The sequence below is a fragment of the Ranitomeya imitator genome, chromosome 3 (assembly GCF_032444005.1).
Source record: "Ranitomeya imitator isolate aRanImi1 chromosome 3, aRanImi1.pri, whole genome shotgun sequence".
NCBI lineage: Eukaryota > Metazoa > Chordata > Amphibia > Anura > Dendrobatidae > Ranitomeya > Ranitomeya imitator.
This window is the reverse complement of record NC_091284.1, coordinates 420,496,618-420,517,265: the sequence shown is the minus strand read 5'-3', so window position 1 is coordinate 420,517,265 and position 20,648 is coordinate 420,496,618. Positions and strand designations below refer to the sequence as shown.

The 20,648-nt window shown below is 39.7% G+C and overlaps 1 protein-coding gene across 3 annotated transcripts in view; it reads right to left on the bottom strand.

Annotated features, from left to right (window-relative positions):
* BRIP1 (BRCA1 interacting DNA helicase 1) overlaps nt 1–20,648 on the bottom strand; it is a 567,171-nt gene that overhangs the window by 6,503 nt on the left and 540,020 nt on the right. For all 3 annotated transcript variants that reach the window (XM_069757210.1, XM_069757211.1, XM_069757212.1), the window contains 2 exons: nt 3,353–3,465; nt 804–883 (listed from right to left, as the gene is read on the bottom strand). In XM_069757210.1, coding sequence (XP_069613311.1) covers nt 804–883; nt 3,353–3,465 — 193 coding nt within the window. The remainder of the gene's footprint in view (nt 1–803; nt 884–3,352; nt 3,466–20,648) is intronic.

Here is a 20,648-nt window from a genome sequence, read left to right as displayed (position 1 = left end):
GAAGAGGGCTGTCCATGCTCAGCGACCATCAAACTTAACTGAACTGGAATTGTTTTGTAAAGAGGAATGGTCAAAAATACCTTCATCCAGGATCCAGGAACTCATTAAAAGCTACAGGAAGCGACTAGAGGCTGTTATTTTTGCAAAATGAGGATCTACTAAATATTAATGTCACTTTTCTGGTGGGGTGCCCATACTTATGCACCTGTGAAATTTTGTTTGAATGCAGATTGCACATTTTCTGTTAGTACAATAAACCTCATTTCAAGGCAGAAACATTACTGTGTCCAACAGTTATTAGATATATGAAACTGAAACAGCTGTTGCAAAAAAAAACAATTTTTATAAAACATTAAGCTTAAGATTAATAGGGGTGCCCAAACTTTTTCATATAACTGTATGCCCCAAAGTAAGATACATGTGCCTCTGAAAGAATTTGGAGCATCTTATTCTAGCACATACCTCATCAAGACTAGGGTACAAAATGCAAGTATTGATAAATTGGGGGTCTGTATGTCTGTAGTATGGCGGATCAGAGCATTGCAAACCTCCTACTATAAGTGACATCTTTGGCACCTCTTCTGATTAGCAGGCTCCCATGACATCAAGCAAGAGCCCAAGTTGAGAAGAGGTGCTGGGAAGGTCAGAGGAGGTTTGCTCTGTTATGGGCCAGTGGACAGGGTCTACAGTGGTGGCCACTGGACCAGGGTTTCCTGTCAATCTTTTGACTCAACTCTAGCAATGATGTCAACGTGACAGATACCATCTTGGAAGCTAAAGAGACATAGTCATTCTTCACTTACCGGTTATATACTTTGGATTGCATCGGAAACGGTCATCAACTAGTATCAGTGCACCCCAATCGTTTTTATGTCTGATACATCTGAGGAAAAAAAAATTGCAGAACTTTACTGACAGCTGGCAGATAAGTGGTAGAAACTAGACATTTCCCATATTAAATTGAGATGTATACTAAATAGCAGGAACAAAAACTGAGCTGCATACAAGGCTCTGCAGGGAAACTGGATGTAAAAGAGACAATGTAGTAAAATGGAGGATTGTGTAAAGCAGGTGTATCCTCATCACACACAAAATGAGAGTTCTGCATTCATGGGATAAACTTATGAAAAAATAAATCAGACCCTTAGAATTGGCATCCTTGGGCAGATACGTAAATTGATATTTGCATCTTGTAATCCCAAATGCATTGCTGGGTGGTATAGTCCTGGAGTTCCTGACAGACGCTAAATGTGCCTATGCAGTTACATATGGAGGAGCAGAGTACTATTCTCTGCAACACTATCCAGTTCTAAAACGTATACTGTGCAGTGACCATTCTTCACAATGGGAACCTATGGGTGACAGATGTCACTGAATGCATTCACAGCATGCCTAGTGTCATATCAGACTTTGCAGATTAAGGAATTGAAACAAAACATAAAAAAATACTTCTAACGGCAAAGAGACTCATTATAAGATAATTACTTTATACTGATTCTAGGAAATGGTTCAGTTTGCTCAATAATCTAATTTTTTGGAAGTATCACATGCTGTGGAAACAGTATTTCTGGATTATTAGGTGCCAGATTAAGGGAATGACTGTTTTTTGCCTTAGAAGAATTATTTCTGTGTATCTTTTTTTCCCCTCATTACCTTACGTTATATATATATAAAAAGTAAACTTTTCTTTCTCGTGCCGTTTCTGCATGGCAGAGCATTTCTAGATTTTCAGGAAAGTGCCAGATTCAAGCCTTTTCTGCTCCTATTGCCATAAATCTTTGTAGACATTTTCCTCCTAAAATCTGACCACTTTGTGTCACTGTCAGCGGATATCAGATTTTGATGAAGGATCTCTTCAAGTAAAAGGTCACTTGTCTTTAGTGACTTTCTTTTCCTGTGCATGGCCTTTCCGTGACGTTCCACCGAGTGGAAGGTGAATAAAGCTGAACTGCTAGTTTTTTTCTTGCTCTTTTTAATTTTGCAGACTTCAGAGAGCGTTGCGCTGTGTTTGTGTTACTCGAGCTCCTCAAGGCCAGACGAGCACACAATGAGAAATCCAATATGCTATTTGTTATAGTTCAGAACAACGCATTTAATCGATATATGCTGGGGAGACTGAACCGAAGCGATTTGTATTGAAGTAGTGCAGTTTGGTAGTCTCAGCATTATACATAAATGTACAAACTGAATATTAATTATTTACTGCTGCTCGTTAATCTGGATATCATCTGCTGCAAACACTGATGGGTGTAGCTGCCAGATTTGACTCATTATGCATCATAACTTACAGGCATTTATCATTATATACAAATTACAGAATATCAAGTGACTGTGAATTTACGATGCCTACTTACAATGAGCAAGCCCATAATAGAAAACTAGCTTACAATTAGCCGATATATCATTATGTAACTGAACAATAAGTAATCCATTAAAATGATAACTGATTATATAGACTCTAAACGCGGCAAGTCTCAGCCTGAGAGAACAGAAAACATGACTCCTATGAAAGGTCGGAATCTGTCATTTTCTCAGTGCAATCTTGTATGACGATGCTCTGGATGCTGAGCAATTCCACAGAAAAAAGGGTCTGTAAAATGTAATTAATTACTAATAATAAAAGAAATAGTTGGTGAATAATTCTTTTAAGAACTTCCTGACAAAATAATAATAATATCATTTAGCTATTTAAACTCTCAGAAACAAGTAAATAGGATGAACATTTATGTAGCAACAAATGGTTTTCTTACAATGGCACTTCCTTTAGGTTTTTATTCAATGCTGTGAGCGTAATCAATGTACTAACAGAGTAGAATTTGTTTGAATAATTGATTAGCCATGTCTGCCAAAGACAATTAATAGCGGGATTACTCCAACATAGCACAATATGCAGTCACGACACATTGTGGTTTGTAGATATGTTAAGCATGAATTATAATAACCTGCAGATAGGGTCGAAGTAAAGAAATATTCAACACATGTTAAAGACTAAATTAAGCTAATCTATAGAGGAATCTAGTATCTTACTGTATATTAACCAGCAATGTGGACACATTTACATTCATTTTCATTATGTATTTAATTATATAGTAACACTTTTTACCTGGACTTTATTGCTTTTCTCTTCATAGGTCACTTAATAAAATATTGGTGACTATCAGATGGAAGATTTCCTCAGTGCACACAACATTGTGGGTTATAGATACGGTAATTTAGTGATAAAAATGTATAATTGGTGGAGAAAGGTTAAACTTGATGGACTTGGTTCTTGTTTCAACCTATGCATATGACACTAGTTGCAAAATAGTAAGAGTATTAATAAAACGATAAAAGCCAACGTAAAAGAACTTGCCTCCCCAAAGCTTGATTAAGGGCTCGGTATGCTTGGATCTCATACCACTGGCTCCCAGGTAGAAGTCCTCTAGTTTTGGAGTATTGATCATTATATTTCCTTTTCAGTTCAACCTACAATGAATAGGATAAAGACAGAAATCATAGTAAGAGAGAAAATAAATATATCAGGAGTCAAAGACCTCAATGTTTCCCTGCTTGTATGCTTTGCAAATACAGCTCCCACCTCTCTTTCAGAATAATTAGTCATTTGCATTACCTCACATACACGAGGCACACAATGGGTTAAATGCCCAAAAGAAACTTCACACAAAATCCCAAATGGGCTGCTTGTATATATTGGCATGTTTCCTGGCTGCAAGGAATGTAATATTAATAAAATTCTATGGCTGTTACTCATATTATTTGGAATAGCTAAGCAGACTTAACATGACGGTAATGTACTTCTATTAGCACTCACAAGATCTAAAGCAAAAGGGTTTTTTTTCTTTTTTTTTAACCATTCAGTCCTACATGTTGACACTCTACTTTCATAGCATGCCACATTTCTAACTGAACTTGTCACACACAGAACTGAGATTTCTTTTATCTATTCTGTGGCACAAAGTATTGTCCAAGTTGTGTTTCCAATTTCAGAATATCTAAATTAAAGGTAATACTTAAGAGCCAAGAAAGAGAAAATGCGAAACACATGAAACTTAATCCTAGACTCCAAACGGGTTAGATTCTTTTAGAACAAACAACAAAATCCATAAATTGGAGATGTGCAGAACTGCATTGCAGCGTGAATAAAGAATCATATAAATGAATATTACTATGAGAAAACACGAAAACAAAAAAAGTTTACTATATCTTTTAGTCCGAAAGTTAAGGTGACCAATACATTTATAGTCTTTAAAATCAGATCCAAACAGTTTTCCATTCCACTTTTTTTTAAGAAAACAAGAAATAAAGGCAAAAAGGTGGAAAAAATAAAGGAAACCAAATGAAATGTTCAATTAGATGGAGTAAGATATAGGAAATTAAATACATGGATTTACACTATGCCACAATAATACATGGAGTGCCAAATTGATCTTTTTACAATATTATATGTATACAAGAAATAAGAGATGACGTAAGACGCGTATAGTCTAAATCATTAAGAGCAGACACAAGTAGATCACATGGGGTCTGCAGAGGACTAGGACCACTAAATACATCTATTCTAAAATGGAAATCTACTAAATTAAATAAAACAAATATTAAACGTATTTATTTCTCTACATATAGTTTAAGGCTTAAAATCCAGACTCTAAGTCAATGCTCTCATCTAAATCTATTTATAATACAGTCTTGAAAAGTAAATTTGAGAAAATTGGTGCCAATGTTATAAACAATAAAATAAAAGCGCAATATAGTAGATAAATACAATAGGGAAATGGGTCAACTGCATAAACCGCAACATTTATTGCTTGTAAAATCAATGTGAAAGATCTTAGGATAATAATTTATCATCTAACTACTATAGATGCACCGTGGACATTATTATGTGAAACAATGAACATAAGTGTATGTGTATAATAATAATAATAACCTATGTGGCTCATTTCCACATGCATTTATAGAGCTGGACTGTGATAAGAAATCAGTTCTGTGATGAACAAGCAACAAATATACCACGACAATACCAGAAATGCGAACAAGTGTAAACTGGCTCTAAATTGCCAGGATGCCCCAGTTCCACAAGCAGTACGCTTTGGCATGGTAACACGTTTTGACAAACATCACAAATCCCTGATTGTAAAAGTTTGAAATCTGCAAACAGAGTTTTATGGGCTTTTGAGCGAAATGTTGCGCCGGAAAGCTTTCACTCTGTTTTTTTTCTCGTGGATTGCTCTTTTGTACAGTGTTAACCTTTTTAAACTGACAGCTGAAGGGACATGCTTCAGGAAAAATACAGAAGACTTCTAACTATTTCTGACAGGTAATTTTCAACGTGGGTTGGGGTACAAAATTTTATTTTCTGTACCTATGCCCTTTCAAACAAACTGTCAAATTTACAAATTCAAACTTTCAAGCCAGACAGTAAATTGAATTTGATTCTGTAGATTTAATAGTTGCCTCAGTCACAGAAAACGCATGTGGCAGAATGGTGCATGTTCTCGAAAGTGAAAGGTGGAAAAAAAAAAAGACACTCCAAAAGCTTGAACACGTTGCTTGTGTGAAAGGCAAAAATATAGTATTCTGTACCGATGTCTCACATCAGCACAACATAACTAAAGACACAATATAAATGAAGACAGGTAGGCCTACATGTAGTAGATGAAAAGACAATACATCGGAATAAGCTGCCTCATACATGTAATGTCTGCAAATAGACACATACATTGCTTCATAGGTTTTTATTTTGCAGTACGTTTTCATAACCTGAAGAAAAAAAAAAATCTATCTATTAGTATTTGGCTTGCATTAAGTCTTGGCTTCCATCATAAGCTATGAAGGATAAGTGAAAGAGCTACAGAAATAGGTTATTGCAAATATATTTAAGTTCAAATTCTCTGTCTATAATACAGTTGTACTGTGAACATACGGATTGCAAGCTTAGTACTTTCACACGGGCCAATATTACTGCTAAGGCTTCAATTACAGCGGAGGTAATATAAAGACAATATAAGTTGGTTGGTATGGTGTAACTGAGACAATGGAGCACATGATAATTCTTAAATAGTGCAAACGTGGTCACGACAATCAGAAAATGTGCCAAATTTATCACAGTTTTTCATATTGTTTGATAAACCTTGTAAATTTACACCACCTATTATTTTATGCCGGAAATTTGAGCTAAAATTTTGATGGGCGGTGTCACATTTTAGATCATGCTCCTTTCCAGCAAGACTGCATCCGCTTGTCGGACAAAGTTCAGAAAATAGCTAAAATACAAATATAGTGGATATCATGAAAGACCTTTTTATGGAGCAAATTATGCTAGAATTCTGGTGCATTTAGTTATGATTCCGGTCCTCCATATGGAACAAAGTATAAATGAACAATGTAAAATACCAGAAACGTATATTTCTTTAAAAGCAAGTAAACCACAAACGCTATACCAGAAGGCAAGCTATATCAAAGAGGCAAACGGACATGCAAGCAGAGGTAAAAGATATGTTCAAGTTCGAAATTATTTTTTAATTATCCTACTGCATCTAAAATGTAAAATGTAGGCTCTTTGTAATAGGTCAGAAATAAAAATGTTCTATCGTTTTGTCTCTAAACCTCCTACACAGATTTATGTGCTTGATTACTAACAGACAAATAATCTCTATATAGTCTAATGTTCATACTCCCTTCTGTCTTGCTAACCTACAAAATGAATGTTAGCATAAAGCCGATGACAAGTGGAAGTAAGCATGACTGAAGGATCAGACTATACAGATTTTTGTTTGCTGACTATGACAACATATAATCTTCATAGGAACTGTAATTACAGAATGAAACAAGCTGTAGAAACAGAATGATACAGGAGCTGTAGAAACAGAATAGAAGAGCTGTAGAAACAGACCAATAGAGGAGCTGCAGAAACAGACCAATAGATGAGCTGCAGAAACAGAATGATAGAGGAGCTGTAGAAACAGACCAATAGAGGAACTGCAGAAACAGACCAATAGAGGAGCTGCAGAAACAGAATGATAGAGGAGCTGTAGAAACAGACCAATAGAGGAGCTGCAGAAACAGACCAATAGAGGAGCAGCTGCAGAAACAGAATGATAGAGCTGTAGAAATAGACAAACAGAGGAGCTGTAGAAACAGACCAATCGAGGAGCTGTAGAAATAGATGAACAGAGGAGCTGTAGAAACAGACCAATACAGGTGGTGCAGAAGCAGATCAATAGAAGAACTACAGAAACATACTAATAGAGGAGCTACAGAAACATACCAATAGAGGAGCTGCAGAAACAGAATGATGGAGGGGCTCTAGAAACAGACCAATAGAGGAGCCGTAGAAATAGATGAACAGAGGGGCTGTAGAAACAGACCAATAAAGGAGCTGTAGAAATAGACGAACAGAGGAACTGTAGAAACAGACTGATAGAGGAGCTGTAGAAACAGACCAGTAGAGGAGGAGCTGCAGAAACAGAATGATAGAGATGTAGAAATAGACAAACAGAGGAGCTGTAGAAACAGACCAATCGAGGAGCTGTAGAAATAGATGAACAGATGAGCTGTAGAAACAGACCAATACAGGTGGTGCAGAAGCAGATCAATAGAGGAGCTACATAAACATACTAATAGAGGAGCTGCAAAAACATACCAATAGAGGAGCTGCAGAAACAGAATGATGGAGGGGCTCTAGAAACAGACCAATAGAGGAGCCGTTGAAATAGATGAATAGAGGGGCTGTAGAAACAGACCAATAAAGGAGCTGTAGAAATAGACGAACAGAGGAGCTGTAGAAACAGACAAACAGATGAGTTGTCAAAACAGACCAATAGAGGAGTTGCAGAAACAGAATGATAGAGGAGCTGTAGAAATAGACAAACAGAGGAGCTGTAGAAACAAACCAATAGAGGAGTTGCAGAAACAAACCAATAGAGGAGCTGCAGAAACAGACCAATAGAGGAGCTGCAGAAACAGAATGATAGAGGAGCTGTAGAAATAGACAAACAGAGGAGCTGTAGAAACAAACCAATAGAGGAGTTGCAGAAACAAACCAATAGAGGAGCTGCAGAAACAGAATTATCAAGGAGCTGTAGAAACAGATGAACAGAGGAGCTGTAGAAACAAACCAATAGAGGAGTTGCAGAAACAAACCAATAGAGGAGCTGCAGAAACAAAATGATAGAGGAGCTGTAGAAACAAAATGATAGAGGAGCTGTAGAAACAGACGAACAGAGGAGTTGTAGAAATAGATAGAGGAGCTGATGAAACAGAATAATCAGGAGCTGTAGGAACAGGCCAATAGGACATTTTAATTAACATTAGTTAAAAAGTTGCTTTATTTTACAAGCATTGATGCAATAAAACATTTTGGCTGCGACTGTGTGCTGTAAATGGCCTTTATTATTATGGTAGAGTCAGTGTGTCATTTGGCATAACTCACTGTGATATGAAATGTGTTACGCATCTTTTTTGTGTACTACAGATAAATCTCAGATTTATCATTGTACATAAAAGAAAGAAATTAAATCCAGCTCTTACATCTATAAACCTAGTGGGAAAGAACATTCTTCCTTATATTTGATGAGTTTCTTCTAGCTAAGTTTTATCAAAGAAGCATGCTGGTCAAGGAGTCATATTTTAAAGAATAGTCCACTCTGAAATGTGTTTCCTGGTATTTCTAAGTCTCCTTATAGTACTCAATGAAGATTCAGAAGGAACAGTGACTCTGATCCTAAAAGAAGATAGGCTGGGTAAATTAGAATCTGGGGGGCTCGAGTAGGATATGAATCTCCACTTGCACTTATAGTCTGTTTACATAGCAAAATAAAAGAGACTGACACGTTGCGCACATAATATCCATCTAAATGTAATACATTTTCAAAGACTATGATGATAAGGCAATGTACAGAATGATAAATCTCAACTTCCATTAAACTTACCACATACTGTAAGAATAAATCCTCCTGTCTATATCATAAGTCTGTAAACCCCTATTGGCAAAGGGTTACAAACACTGCTAATTATTGCTGAGTGACAAGACAAATAAAGGTCACCAAATTTTAACTTTTCTGCTTAAATAAGCAAAGTTGATGTTACATCTTGCAAAAAATCATGTTTTGGCATGATAGGTCTATGTGAATTGCTGTGGGTTAAAGATTCTTTAGAGCGCTGGCAAAGGTATATTAGGAAGAAAAGAAACCTCCCGTCAGTTTCATGCAATCAGAATCCATTTCATTGTATAACTTCACATTAGTAGGCATCAAATAAACGCCCAATTCAAAATGACAGGTTGCATATGTGAAAAAGCCACTCTCCCCTGCTAGCAAATATCCTCAATGTGCAGTAAACCACAGGCTAGGGATTAGTTAAAATGTCAGAAGACAGCCTTTTACCTGATCATCCTTAAAAATGTACTCTTAGCCATCAGGCATGCTTTACAGACAAAGGGCTGCAGCGAGCAAGCAGCAGACGGCCTGTGGCAAGCTCTGCCATCTTGTAGCTGTCAAACAGATTTAGACTTTGATCTGTCTAGGAGGTCGTGACTACACTGTCTTCCTATTAGTTTGTGTCTCGCAGTATTATACCTAATAGCCATGATGTGCTTTACGCATAATTAGGCAAATTCTACCCGCCTGTGTACATTTCTGCATCAAGATCTACACATAGGTTTCAAAAGTTAGTACTGTAACCCGACAAATTAGAAAATGGAAGAATGTGTTTCTTTTATTAGGATTCTTGTGTCGTTCAGGTAAAGGAGTAGTATGATCCAGCAAAGAGGACTAAGAGTCTTTTTTATAATAAAATATAGCTTTTAATGAGCCATTTTAAAACACAACTCCAATGACTGTTTCTTTTATTACACTAAAGAGCGTGTGGTACCAAAATTCTCCTTTGGTCTGTGTTTGGAGCAATTATATGATATATATTCCGAGTGGTCAGTACTTTTCCAAAGCTGATCAAATAGCACTATGACCCACTGAAAGTACAGACAATTCTGTGTATAAGCAATAACCGACTAAAAGCAGCCGCTTTATGGGCAGCACGGTGGCTCAGTGGTGTTCTCCTCGAGTTTGCGTGTGTTTCCTCCGGGTTCTCCGGTTTCCTCCCACACTCCAAAGACATACTGATAGGGAATTTAGATTGTGAGCCCCATCGGGTACAGCGATGATAATGTGCAAAACTGTATAGCGCTGCGGAATATGTTAGCGCTATATAAAAATAAAGATTATTATTATTTTCTAGAACTCTGCATTGTGGCATTCCAATTTCATTCCTTTTGACAATGTGTGAACAGAAAACTGGCCATTATCATTTTCCTTTTCAATAAGGTGTACTCTGTTTGGTCCAATTACTGTAAGTACCGAATAAATGGTGTGGAGCACAAAGATACACACGCCACTGACGAGAAAAAAATAGTTTCAGCCAAGTCTCAGTTTATTTGCATGTTTCCAGGAAGAATAAGAGAGGAATGAAACACAATGATAGAGTTGCATTTTTACTTTATAAAGAATGAAATAATTCGCTTAAACAGATGTCATGAGAGCAGACAAGACATCTTCCACAGCTAGTCTCTATTACACTATATTCTTGCTGCCCCTCCAGTTCTAAATTCAGACAAGTTTATTCTCTGCAGACGTCTGCCTACTACAGGCTCCCACAAATCTAGACTTATACCGGATCATCCAGGATGTTGTTACTTTTTCATCGGCAATTCTCCAATTCAACCTATGAAAACATATTTCTAGTATTTTTGTGTCGTTAGGATGTATTCACACATTACTACATTTATTCATAAATTCTTTGACTAAATGTGTAATTGGATAAATAAAAAGTTACCACTCTAATAGCATCATGGTAACCATTACAATAATGTGCTCCTCAAGTCTAAACCACGCTTCTACCTGCTTCTTACAGCCCAAGAGAACAACTTAAAAACCACAGTAGAAAAATCAAACCTAGTATTTTATCACTCACAAACTTGCTTCATCTTCTGCCAGAATCAGAGCTTGTAACATAAACTGCAGACAGAAAAGCCAAACTGGAGCATACAAGGAATGTGCATTAGGGGTACTGACTGCCCAATCTAGTGTAAACATTGTATCTACGGTGGGAACACGAGATAGTTACTCATTCAGTGTTATTAATTTAAAGGACGGCTTCATTTGTGGCAGATGCCCTTATAAGAAGCCTTAATAACTCTTTAATAGTGATTATTACATTTTACAATTATGAGTTACTTATTAAATATGTTGCCTCTATATTGCAGATTAATGATATGTAGAGTTTAGTAAAGACATTTGCAAAACCATGGTTCACTAGCCATGTCAGTAGTCCCTGGCCGCTGGACCAGTGCACTGTAAAGCCCTATCTTCTGCAGCATGCATACTGCGTCTACTGATCACAAGGTTTGGCGTAGCGATGCATGCATGACATAGTAAGGGACTACTAATAAACAAAGGTGCAGGGGATGCCGCTGGTGCAAAGCGGTTTGCAGTGCTCTGGTCTGGTGGCGACGGACTACCGATACGGCCTCTCAATGGAAACACTGATCATAAAACAGCTTAAAATCTAACACAAAATGTAAAGCTAGGATTTTGCAGTTGTGCTTTTTGTTTGAAAACATAAGGAATGTTGTTACATGCATAATTAAGAGCAACTCTAGTTTAAAGAATGCAATTATACGCGGCTCCTCAATATCCTTTCCATTATTTCTCCAAGAAGCGGTAATCTTTAAATAAAGCAAGGAAGTTATAGGAAAATCTAATTGTATGTGACAGCCTGCTATCCATATACTGATTTATAGCAATTCTGTAAGAACATCTAAGTAAAAAATGAAGCAACGTTACAAACTGGTCAATCATTCCGTGTCTATAGATCACATGTAGACTTATGTGTACATCTAGTATTCTGTGCGAAAAAAGGGGAACAATAGTTACAGTTCATTTCCTATGTGCCAGGACTAAAGAAGTGCAGGACAGACAAGTAAAAAGCTGTTTAAAACTAAAAGGTGTAGGATATCATCCAGATTATTTGCCGAAGTTTTAATTCAATCTGCTGACTTTACAGCTGTAAAAAAAAAAAAAAAATCTTCAAAAGGCTCCGACTTCATAGTGCATGTCATAACTACACAAATGCTAATAGGCTGCGCTTGAGAAATGTAATTTTTCAGCAGTAGCATTGCTGTGAAGAAACAAGTGAGGCAATGCTACTATTGGGACCACCAAAACTTTTCTTCATAATGAGGTGCCGGGATAAAGTACATTTCAATGGAGACAATTGTTGACAGATGTGATTTTCTTCTGAGTAAAGCGCTTTCACACATCATTACTTCCCATCTACATCCAAATATTGATAATGAAACACAAAAATATATTATAGGATGTTCAGAGAACTAGCCAGTTCAAAGCACATTTTACAAACAGTCTTGTATGGAGATTAACTCTTCTGGGACTGAATTCTTTAGAAATTAGGTGTTCTAAGCCAATGTTTATGTAACACTTTCCATTTTTCACATTCTAGATTATCTACTGGTCTCATCACAAAATGTATATTTCACTACTAAGCGAGACGTCATATTATCTCCTTTTTAGAAATCAGCTTATCTGATGAATGTAAAAGGTTTTTCTAAATATAACGCAACAGAGCTTTATTTTTTCCACTTCCCACTCATATACCTATTATCAGTGGCGTAACTACAAAGTGAGGGGCCCCGATGCGAACTTTCAAATGGGGCCCCCCAGCGCCAAAATATTTCCCACCGAAATTCACATTTTCCCTATTCATTTCGCACACTATAGTCGTGTTGCAATGTTGTGTAGTCTGACCTAATACTGCCCTGTACTCGCTGAGAAAAATGATTTTATAACTAACATGTCCCTATAGTAATATGTCCTCCCTCGCTCTAATTCCAAGCGCACTCCCGGCGTTTGAACTCTGTGTGCTGTTTCTTCCTGGTATGATGCTGCAGTGCGTCATTTCCAGACCTGTGCAGTGTGGGGGTGTATTGGGTGTACTGGTTGGCTCCGGAGCATACGCACTGCACATTCTGACACTGGCAAGTACACGCAATACTCCCCCACAGTGCACATGCTGGGCCCTGCCCACAGCCGTGTACAGCCCGTACACACACGGCTTCGCTCCGAGAACCCGTACACACACGGCTCCGCTCCGTACACCTTGTACACACACGGCTCCGCTCCGTACACCTTGTACACACGCGGCTCCGATCCCTACACCTTGTACACATGCGGCTGCGCTCTTTACACCTTGTACACACGCGGCTCTGCACCGTACACCTTGTACACACGTGGCTCTGCACCGTACACCTTGTACACACGCGGCTCCACTCCTTACACCTTGTACACACGCGGCTCCGATCCCTACACCTTGTACACACGGCTTCGCTCCGAGAACTCCGTACACCTTGTACACACGCGGCTCCGCTCCCTACACCTTGTACACACGTGGCTCCGCTCCCTACACCTTGTACACACGCGGCTCCGCTCCCTACACCTTGTACACATGCGGCTGCGCTCTTTACACCTTGTACACACGCGGCTCTGCACCGTACACCTTGTACACACGCGGCTCCACTCCTTACACCTTGTACACACGCGGCTCCGCTCCATACACCTCTTACACACGCAGCACCACTCCATACACCCCATACATACACGAATCCGCTCACCTCTTTCACCCACGGCTCAGCTTTGTACACACCTGACTCCGCTCCGTACACCTTGCTCCACTACATACATACACGGCTCCGCTCTGAACACCTTGTACACACACGGCTCTGTTACATAAACATCCCCTCATTCAGCACCAGGACAATCAAGCACAGCAGAGTCCTGCATAGTGCATACACTGAGGCCACTGATCATGTGACCCCTGACTCCTCCCCTCCTGTGACCTCATCACAGGTCCTGTGCGCATAGAACAGGTAGGTGTGTGTGTGTGTGTGTGTGTGTGTGTCAGGTGTAAGCAGCACATCACTCACCAGCTAATGCCTGCCATCTCTCCAGCTTCAGTCAGTGACACGCACAGCCCTTCTGCTAGGTCACATGTCCTTCACGGACACGCCCACTCGCCGCACACTGCTGAAAGTCTGGGGAAGCTGTGGGCGTGGCCAGCAGGATGCGTGCGTGACTTGTCTCCTTCCCCTGCTACTTGTTTGCTGGACTGGGCGGGCCCTGAAAACACTGTGGGCCCCGTCGCAGTCGCGACCCCTGCGACCGCAGTTGTTACGCCCCTGCCTATTATTATAGCGCCAATTATTCCATGGTGCTTTACATGCGAAAAGGGGCATACATAATCTTAAACAATACAATGACCGACTGGTACAGGAGGCGAGAGGACACTGCCGCTCGAAGGTTTATTGCTTTTAGTTTTGTAAGCACTAATATATTTAGTTCTATTATGCAGAAAGTCAAGTTGCTGATTAGACATGGAAGAAATTAAAGGGGTTGTCCGGTCCAAATCGATATGTCAGCAGTCACTCTGTGTGACTGTAGACTTACGCATTCCCCAGCACATGCACTGTGCACTGTAAACATGTTCTGATCCGGGACCAGAGGGTATGTATGAGTTATACATACTCCCGACCAGTGGGCGTGGCCTCGCTCCATACACTTGTATGCAAAGAGTCCAGACCAACTGGCCGGAAGTATGTACAGGTGCTTCTCACAAAATTAGAATACCATCAAAAAGTTTATTTATTTCAGTTCTTCAATACAAAAAGTGAAACTCATATTATATAGAGTCATTACAAACAAAGTTATCGATTTTAAGTGTTTATTTCTGTTAATGTTGATGATTATGGCTTACAGCCAATGAAAACCCAAAAGTCATTATCATAGTACATTCGAATAAATAAAAAAAAAACACCTGCAAAGGCTTCCTAAGCATTTAAAAAGATCCCTTAGACTGTTTCAGTAGCTTCCACAATCATGGGGCAGCACGGTCCTGGGTTCTAATCCCACCTTGGACAACATCTGCAAGGAGCTTGTATGTTCTCCCCATATTTGCGTGGGTTTCCTCCGGGTTCTCCGGTTTCCTCCCACATACCAAAGACATACTGATAGGGAATTTAGATTTTGAGCCCCATCGGAGACAGTGATGCTAATGTGTGCAAACTGTAAAGCGCTGCGGAACATGTTAGCGCTATATAAAAATAAAGATTATTTATTATTATGGGGAACACCGCTGACTTGACAGATGCCCAGTAGGCAGTCATTGACAAACACCACAAGGAGGGTAAGCCAAAAAAGATCATTGTTAAAGAAACCAGCTGTTCACACAGGGCTGTATCCAAGCATATTAATGGAAAGTTGAGTGGTAGGAAAAAGTGTGGTAGAAAGGGGTGCACAAGCAACCGGGATAACCACAGTCTTGAAAGGATTGAAAAGGCCTTTCAAAAATTTGGGGGAAATTCACAAGGAGTGGACTGCTGCTTGCGTCATTGCCAGGCTGCATAATTTTACAACCTTAACAGGCTGCATAGGTACAATTGTACCTTCACATATACCTCCACTGTGGGAAGACTTTACTTGGTTTCAGAAACTAAAGTTCATTCAGCTACAAATGTTATGCTGATATCTATTGTTCAGTGTTGTTACTGGTCAATTATGTTGCTGTCAATTAAGTTAATTCAAACTGGGAGTGGCTTCTACTTGTCTTCCTGCCTCCCTCCTCTCATTAGCCATTTTGCTGTTCATCTCATTGCTGTGAGCACACATTTCTAGGCTTGTGAAGTCTTCAATTTCTTGGAAACGAAGGTAGGAAAGTCTCACAGCATCTAACAGCCAGTTATACCTTTATTCTCATTATGTGGGGACAGAACAGTCAAATTGTCTTTCAGCCTGGACTTGGCTTACATATATTTTGTATGAAACTTATCACTATAGGTATAATTTTTATACGAAAAATGGATAATAATTAGTATCTACATATTGTTTTACGATGTTTTATTTATATTCAGCACAAAATACGAAGCCAAAATTCATCTAGCAAGTCATCATGAGTGATAGTAATGCTGGATCTAGTTTCCGCCATAATCCAAGAAAACGTGTTTGCAGGTTAGTATAATTTTGTGAAAAGCCAATAATGTAGTATTTCGGAAAATTATTTATTTTACATTTTTTCATATTTACAGATTTACGTCTGACGAAATAATGCGAATGCTAGAAGAATCTGATTCTGAGCATGAGGATGAACCATATGTTCCATCTGATGATGAAAACTATGTACCACAAGTGGATGTTACTGAAGAAGATTCAGACATTGAACAAGAAATGGTCATAGAGCATGAAAATGAATACGAATCAGACGAAAGTGTTGAGGATGATTCTGTGCCTCAAAGTGCAGGCGACATTTGGACTGCTAAGGATGAAACTCAATGGTGCAGTAATCCACTGCCAAATGCACAAACAAAATCTCGTAATGTCCTACGACAAAGAGGTGGCCCTGCAGCAATCAGCAACCTATATACAGCAAAAGAGCTATTCAAGTCCATCATGACTCCCAAGATGTGTGACATCATATTACGGGAAACGAATCGAAAGGCCAAGAGAGTTTGTGATGCTTACAACAACGAACTGGTACAACGTTTTCCTGATTCTTCCAAACGGCCACCACAAAAAACATTCAAGCAATTTACTGAAACTGAACTTCATGCATTTTTGGGCATACTGATTGCTGCTGGTGTGCACAGAGCCAACAAAGAGAATCTGGAGGAAATGTGGAATGTTGCTGCTCTGCCTCTTATACGTGCAGCCATGTCTCGTGACCGCTTCAAGATGATACTCAGATTTATCAGGTTTGACAACGAAAATACACGTGCAGAACGTGTGCAAACAGATAAAGCTGCACCAATACGGGACATCTGGACAATGCTGAACAGTAATCTGGAGAGAGCCTACAAGCCATATCATTGTATCACCGTCGACGAGCAATTATTTCCATTTAGAGGTCATACTAAATTTACCCAGTATATACCTTCAAAACCAGCTAAATATGGCATAAAGATTTTCTGGGCTTGTGACTCATCAAATGCCTACCCTTTACAAGGTCAGCTCTACACTGGGAAACCAACTGATGGTCCTCGACAAGTAAACATTGGAGAACGAACAGTATTGGACCTAGTGAGCTCGTATAAAGGCTCTGGAAGAAATGTCACCACCGATAACTTCTTTACAACCATGGAACTAGCTAAGGTATTGAACTCCTGGAACATGACACTAGTTGGTACAGTGAGAAAAAACAAAAGGTTCCTACCTAACAACATGCAGCCTGCCAAAGAAAGGCCTGTATACTCGACAAATTTTGCCTACAATCATGATGCAACAGTCTGTTCATATGTACCAAAGAAGAACAAATCAGTCGTGCTTCTATCATCTATGCACATGACGGGAGAAGTTGAAGAGACACTAGCAGCCAAGCCAGAGATAATAAAATACTACAACATAACAAAAGGTGGCGTTGATGTTATGGATAAAATGTTGGGAGAGTACACTGTGAAACGACGAACATCACGTTGGACTTTGGCATTTTTCTACAATATGATTGATGTCAGTGGGTTAGCATCCTACATCATCTACAGAGAACACAATCCAAGCTTCAGGGCAAAGGATCAACGAAGAAAGTTCCTGAAAGATCTCGCAAATCAGCTGTGTATGATTGCAATTGAAGATCGTAGTACAAACAAAATGATAATGAGAAACCATTTTCTTCGAGGTGCAGTAGAAATGGTGCTTGGACGATGCATTGTGGTAGCATCGCAGCCAGCAGCTGGCCCCAAAATATCTCATGGTAGTCGTGGACCCTCCCCTGTTGTTGGTAGTTGCTATGTCTGCAGAGACCTGAGGCGAAAACAACGCAAGACTAGAAAGTCTTGTGTGGTTTGTGTGAAACCCATTTGCGATGAACACTCTGTAGCAAAGCCAACATGCATTACTTGCAAAGAAAATCAATAAAAAAAAGTTTCTTACATTTTCTTTTATAATGTAAATGAACAGTTTTTTACTTGTTTATAATAGTTAAATAGCATTATCATTAAAAAAAAATTTATGCTTTTTCCCTTGCATTATCTTCATTCAAAATATATGAGGTACATTTGTACCTATGCAGCTTGTTATGGATGCAAAAAGATCTCGACCCCTTATCTCGGAAGCGGGTGGAGATATTTTATTGAAATTTGGCCAATATATTCTGGACCAAAAATGTAGAGATGTCACGAAATTTCAGCCCTCTACGTCTTTTCAAAAAAAAGTTATTGCAATTTTAAAACGGAATAGTTACAATTGTACCTATTCAGCCGGATAAGGGTTAAAAAGATCCCTTAGACTGTTTCAGTAGCTTCCACAATCATGGGGCAGCACGGTCCTGGGTTCTAATCCCACCTTGGACAACATCTGCAAGGAGCTTGTATGTTCTCCCCATATTTGCGTGGGTTTCCTCCGGGTTCTCCGGTTTCCTCCCACATACCAAAGACATACTGATAGGGAATTTAGATTTTGAGCCCCATCGGAGACAGTGATGCTAATGTGTGCAAACTGTAAAGCGCTGCGGAACATGTTAGCGCTATATAAAAATAAAGATTATTTATTATTATGGGGAACACCGCTGACTTGACAGATGCCCAGTAGGCAGTCATTGACAAACACCACAAGGAGGGTAAGCCAAAAAAGATCATTGTTAAAGAAACCAGCTGTTCACACAGGGCTGTATCCAAGCATATTAATGGAAAGTTGAGTGGTAGGAAAAAGTGTGGTAGAAAGGGGTGCACAAGCAACCGGGATAACCACAGTCTTGAAAGGATTGAAAAGGCCTTTCAAAAATTTGGGGGAAATTCACAAGGAGTGGACTGCTGCTTGCGTCATTGCTTCAAAAGCCACCACACACAGACATATGCAGGACATGGGCTACAAGCGTCACATTCCTTGTGTCAAGCCCCTCATGACCAATAGACAACCCCAAAAGTGTCTTACATGGGCCAAGGAGAAAAAGAACTGGACTGTTGCTCAGTGTTCCAAGGTGTAGCTTTCAGATGAAAGTAAACTTTGATGGGAAATACTCCTTTTTGGCTTTCTACTTCTTTAGCTAACTTCAGTGAACCTGCTTCTTGATTTTCTTCAACCCTTCTCATTAGAAGGCGTTTCAGTTTAAGTAATAATTTTCTTGGTCGGCCTGGACGTTTCTGTGAGATGGTTGTAACTACATCTTTATACACTTTTGGCTGGAGTATTTCCCCTAATAAGTAAAGCTTTGCTGATCTTCTTTGGGGTGTACTCATTTATACTGGACACTGCATAAATAATTTTTGTTGCACAAATTTTTGATGGTTTTCATTTTAGAGTTGCAGCATTTTGTGTATATTTCCAGAGATGTAGCTAAATGAAGGCATGTTTTTGTTGCTTATAAATACAATGAATGTAATTTCCAAGCATTCTAAAGTATAATTATCTGTTTCACAGAAAGGCAGTTTATTAGACCATTCTGTAGTTAGGCACTGTACATGATAGCTGTATAGCACTGTGTCAGGCGCCCCTGCCAGTTTACTCACTGCCCCAACCCTCGTCGCGGTCCTTGGAGTGCTTCCACTTCCTGTGTGTGCACCACAGTACTGGCAGAGCGACTAGTTTGTGCTCTCCCCTGCTCTTAAATTGGCAGTGCGTATATAGTAAATGCCCTCAGTCTGTAGCAGAGAGACATTTAGCATAATTCAGTACACCTGCAAGATGGCTGCCAGACAATTGCTGGGAGCCATCTTCTATAAAAGACTCTCTAAACCCTAGGGAGTCACCAAGTGAGGTCCCCTGGTCCCGATGCGGCCAAAGTCCTGAACCCGAATCCCTGGTCCCGGAGCATCCAGTGCCTAAACCTCGTCCCCTGGTACTCGAGCAGCCAGCGCCTGTACTTCGTCCCCTGGTCCAAGAGTGGCCAATACCTGAACCTCGTCCCATGGTCCTGTAGAGCCAGGTCCTGAACCTCATCCCATGGTCCCAATGCGGCCAGTACCTGAACATTGTCCCTTGGTCCTGGAGAGGCCTGTGTCTGAAACTTATCACCTGGTCCCTGAGCAAACATTGCCTGAACATTGTCCCCTGGTCCATGTGTGGCCAAACCCTGATCCAGTATCCTAGACTGTGTGTCTGAACCGAGCCCAAATCCGTGTCAGTAACCGTTCTGTAGAGGGGCCAGAACTTACTAGTCTGAATGGAGACTTAGCCCTAATCAGTGTCGGCATACCTGAGACGAACCCAGAGCAGTCTGCAAAAACTTCTCTTTCCAACTTCAAAGAGCAGTCTAGATGGGCGTTGCATGTGAGGAGACCATTACATCTGGTCCTATGCCTTCAAAGACCACCTATTCTCCAGCCTGTTGAGGCAGCTACCTGTGCAGAATCCATAAAGGTCATAAGTGTTTTGCAGCTTGAGCAGAAGCCGCAACACAGTCATGATATGGGATTGTGGTATCACTGCAGTTGAACGAAACATCCTGATGGTCTTTGTCCATTGAGCGACATTTTCTTTCTATCCAGATGCAAGAAGGAAAACCTAATCCCTAAAGGCCTCATGATAAGGAATCCAACAAAGTACACCTACAATACCCATTTTTCACAGAAACTTTGCTACACATCATCTGAGAGACTGCGGAAT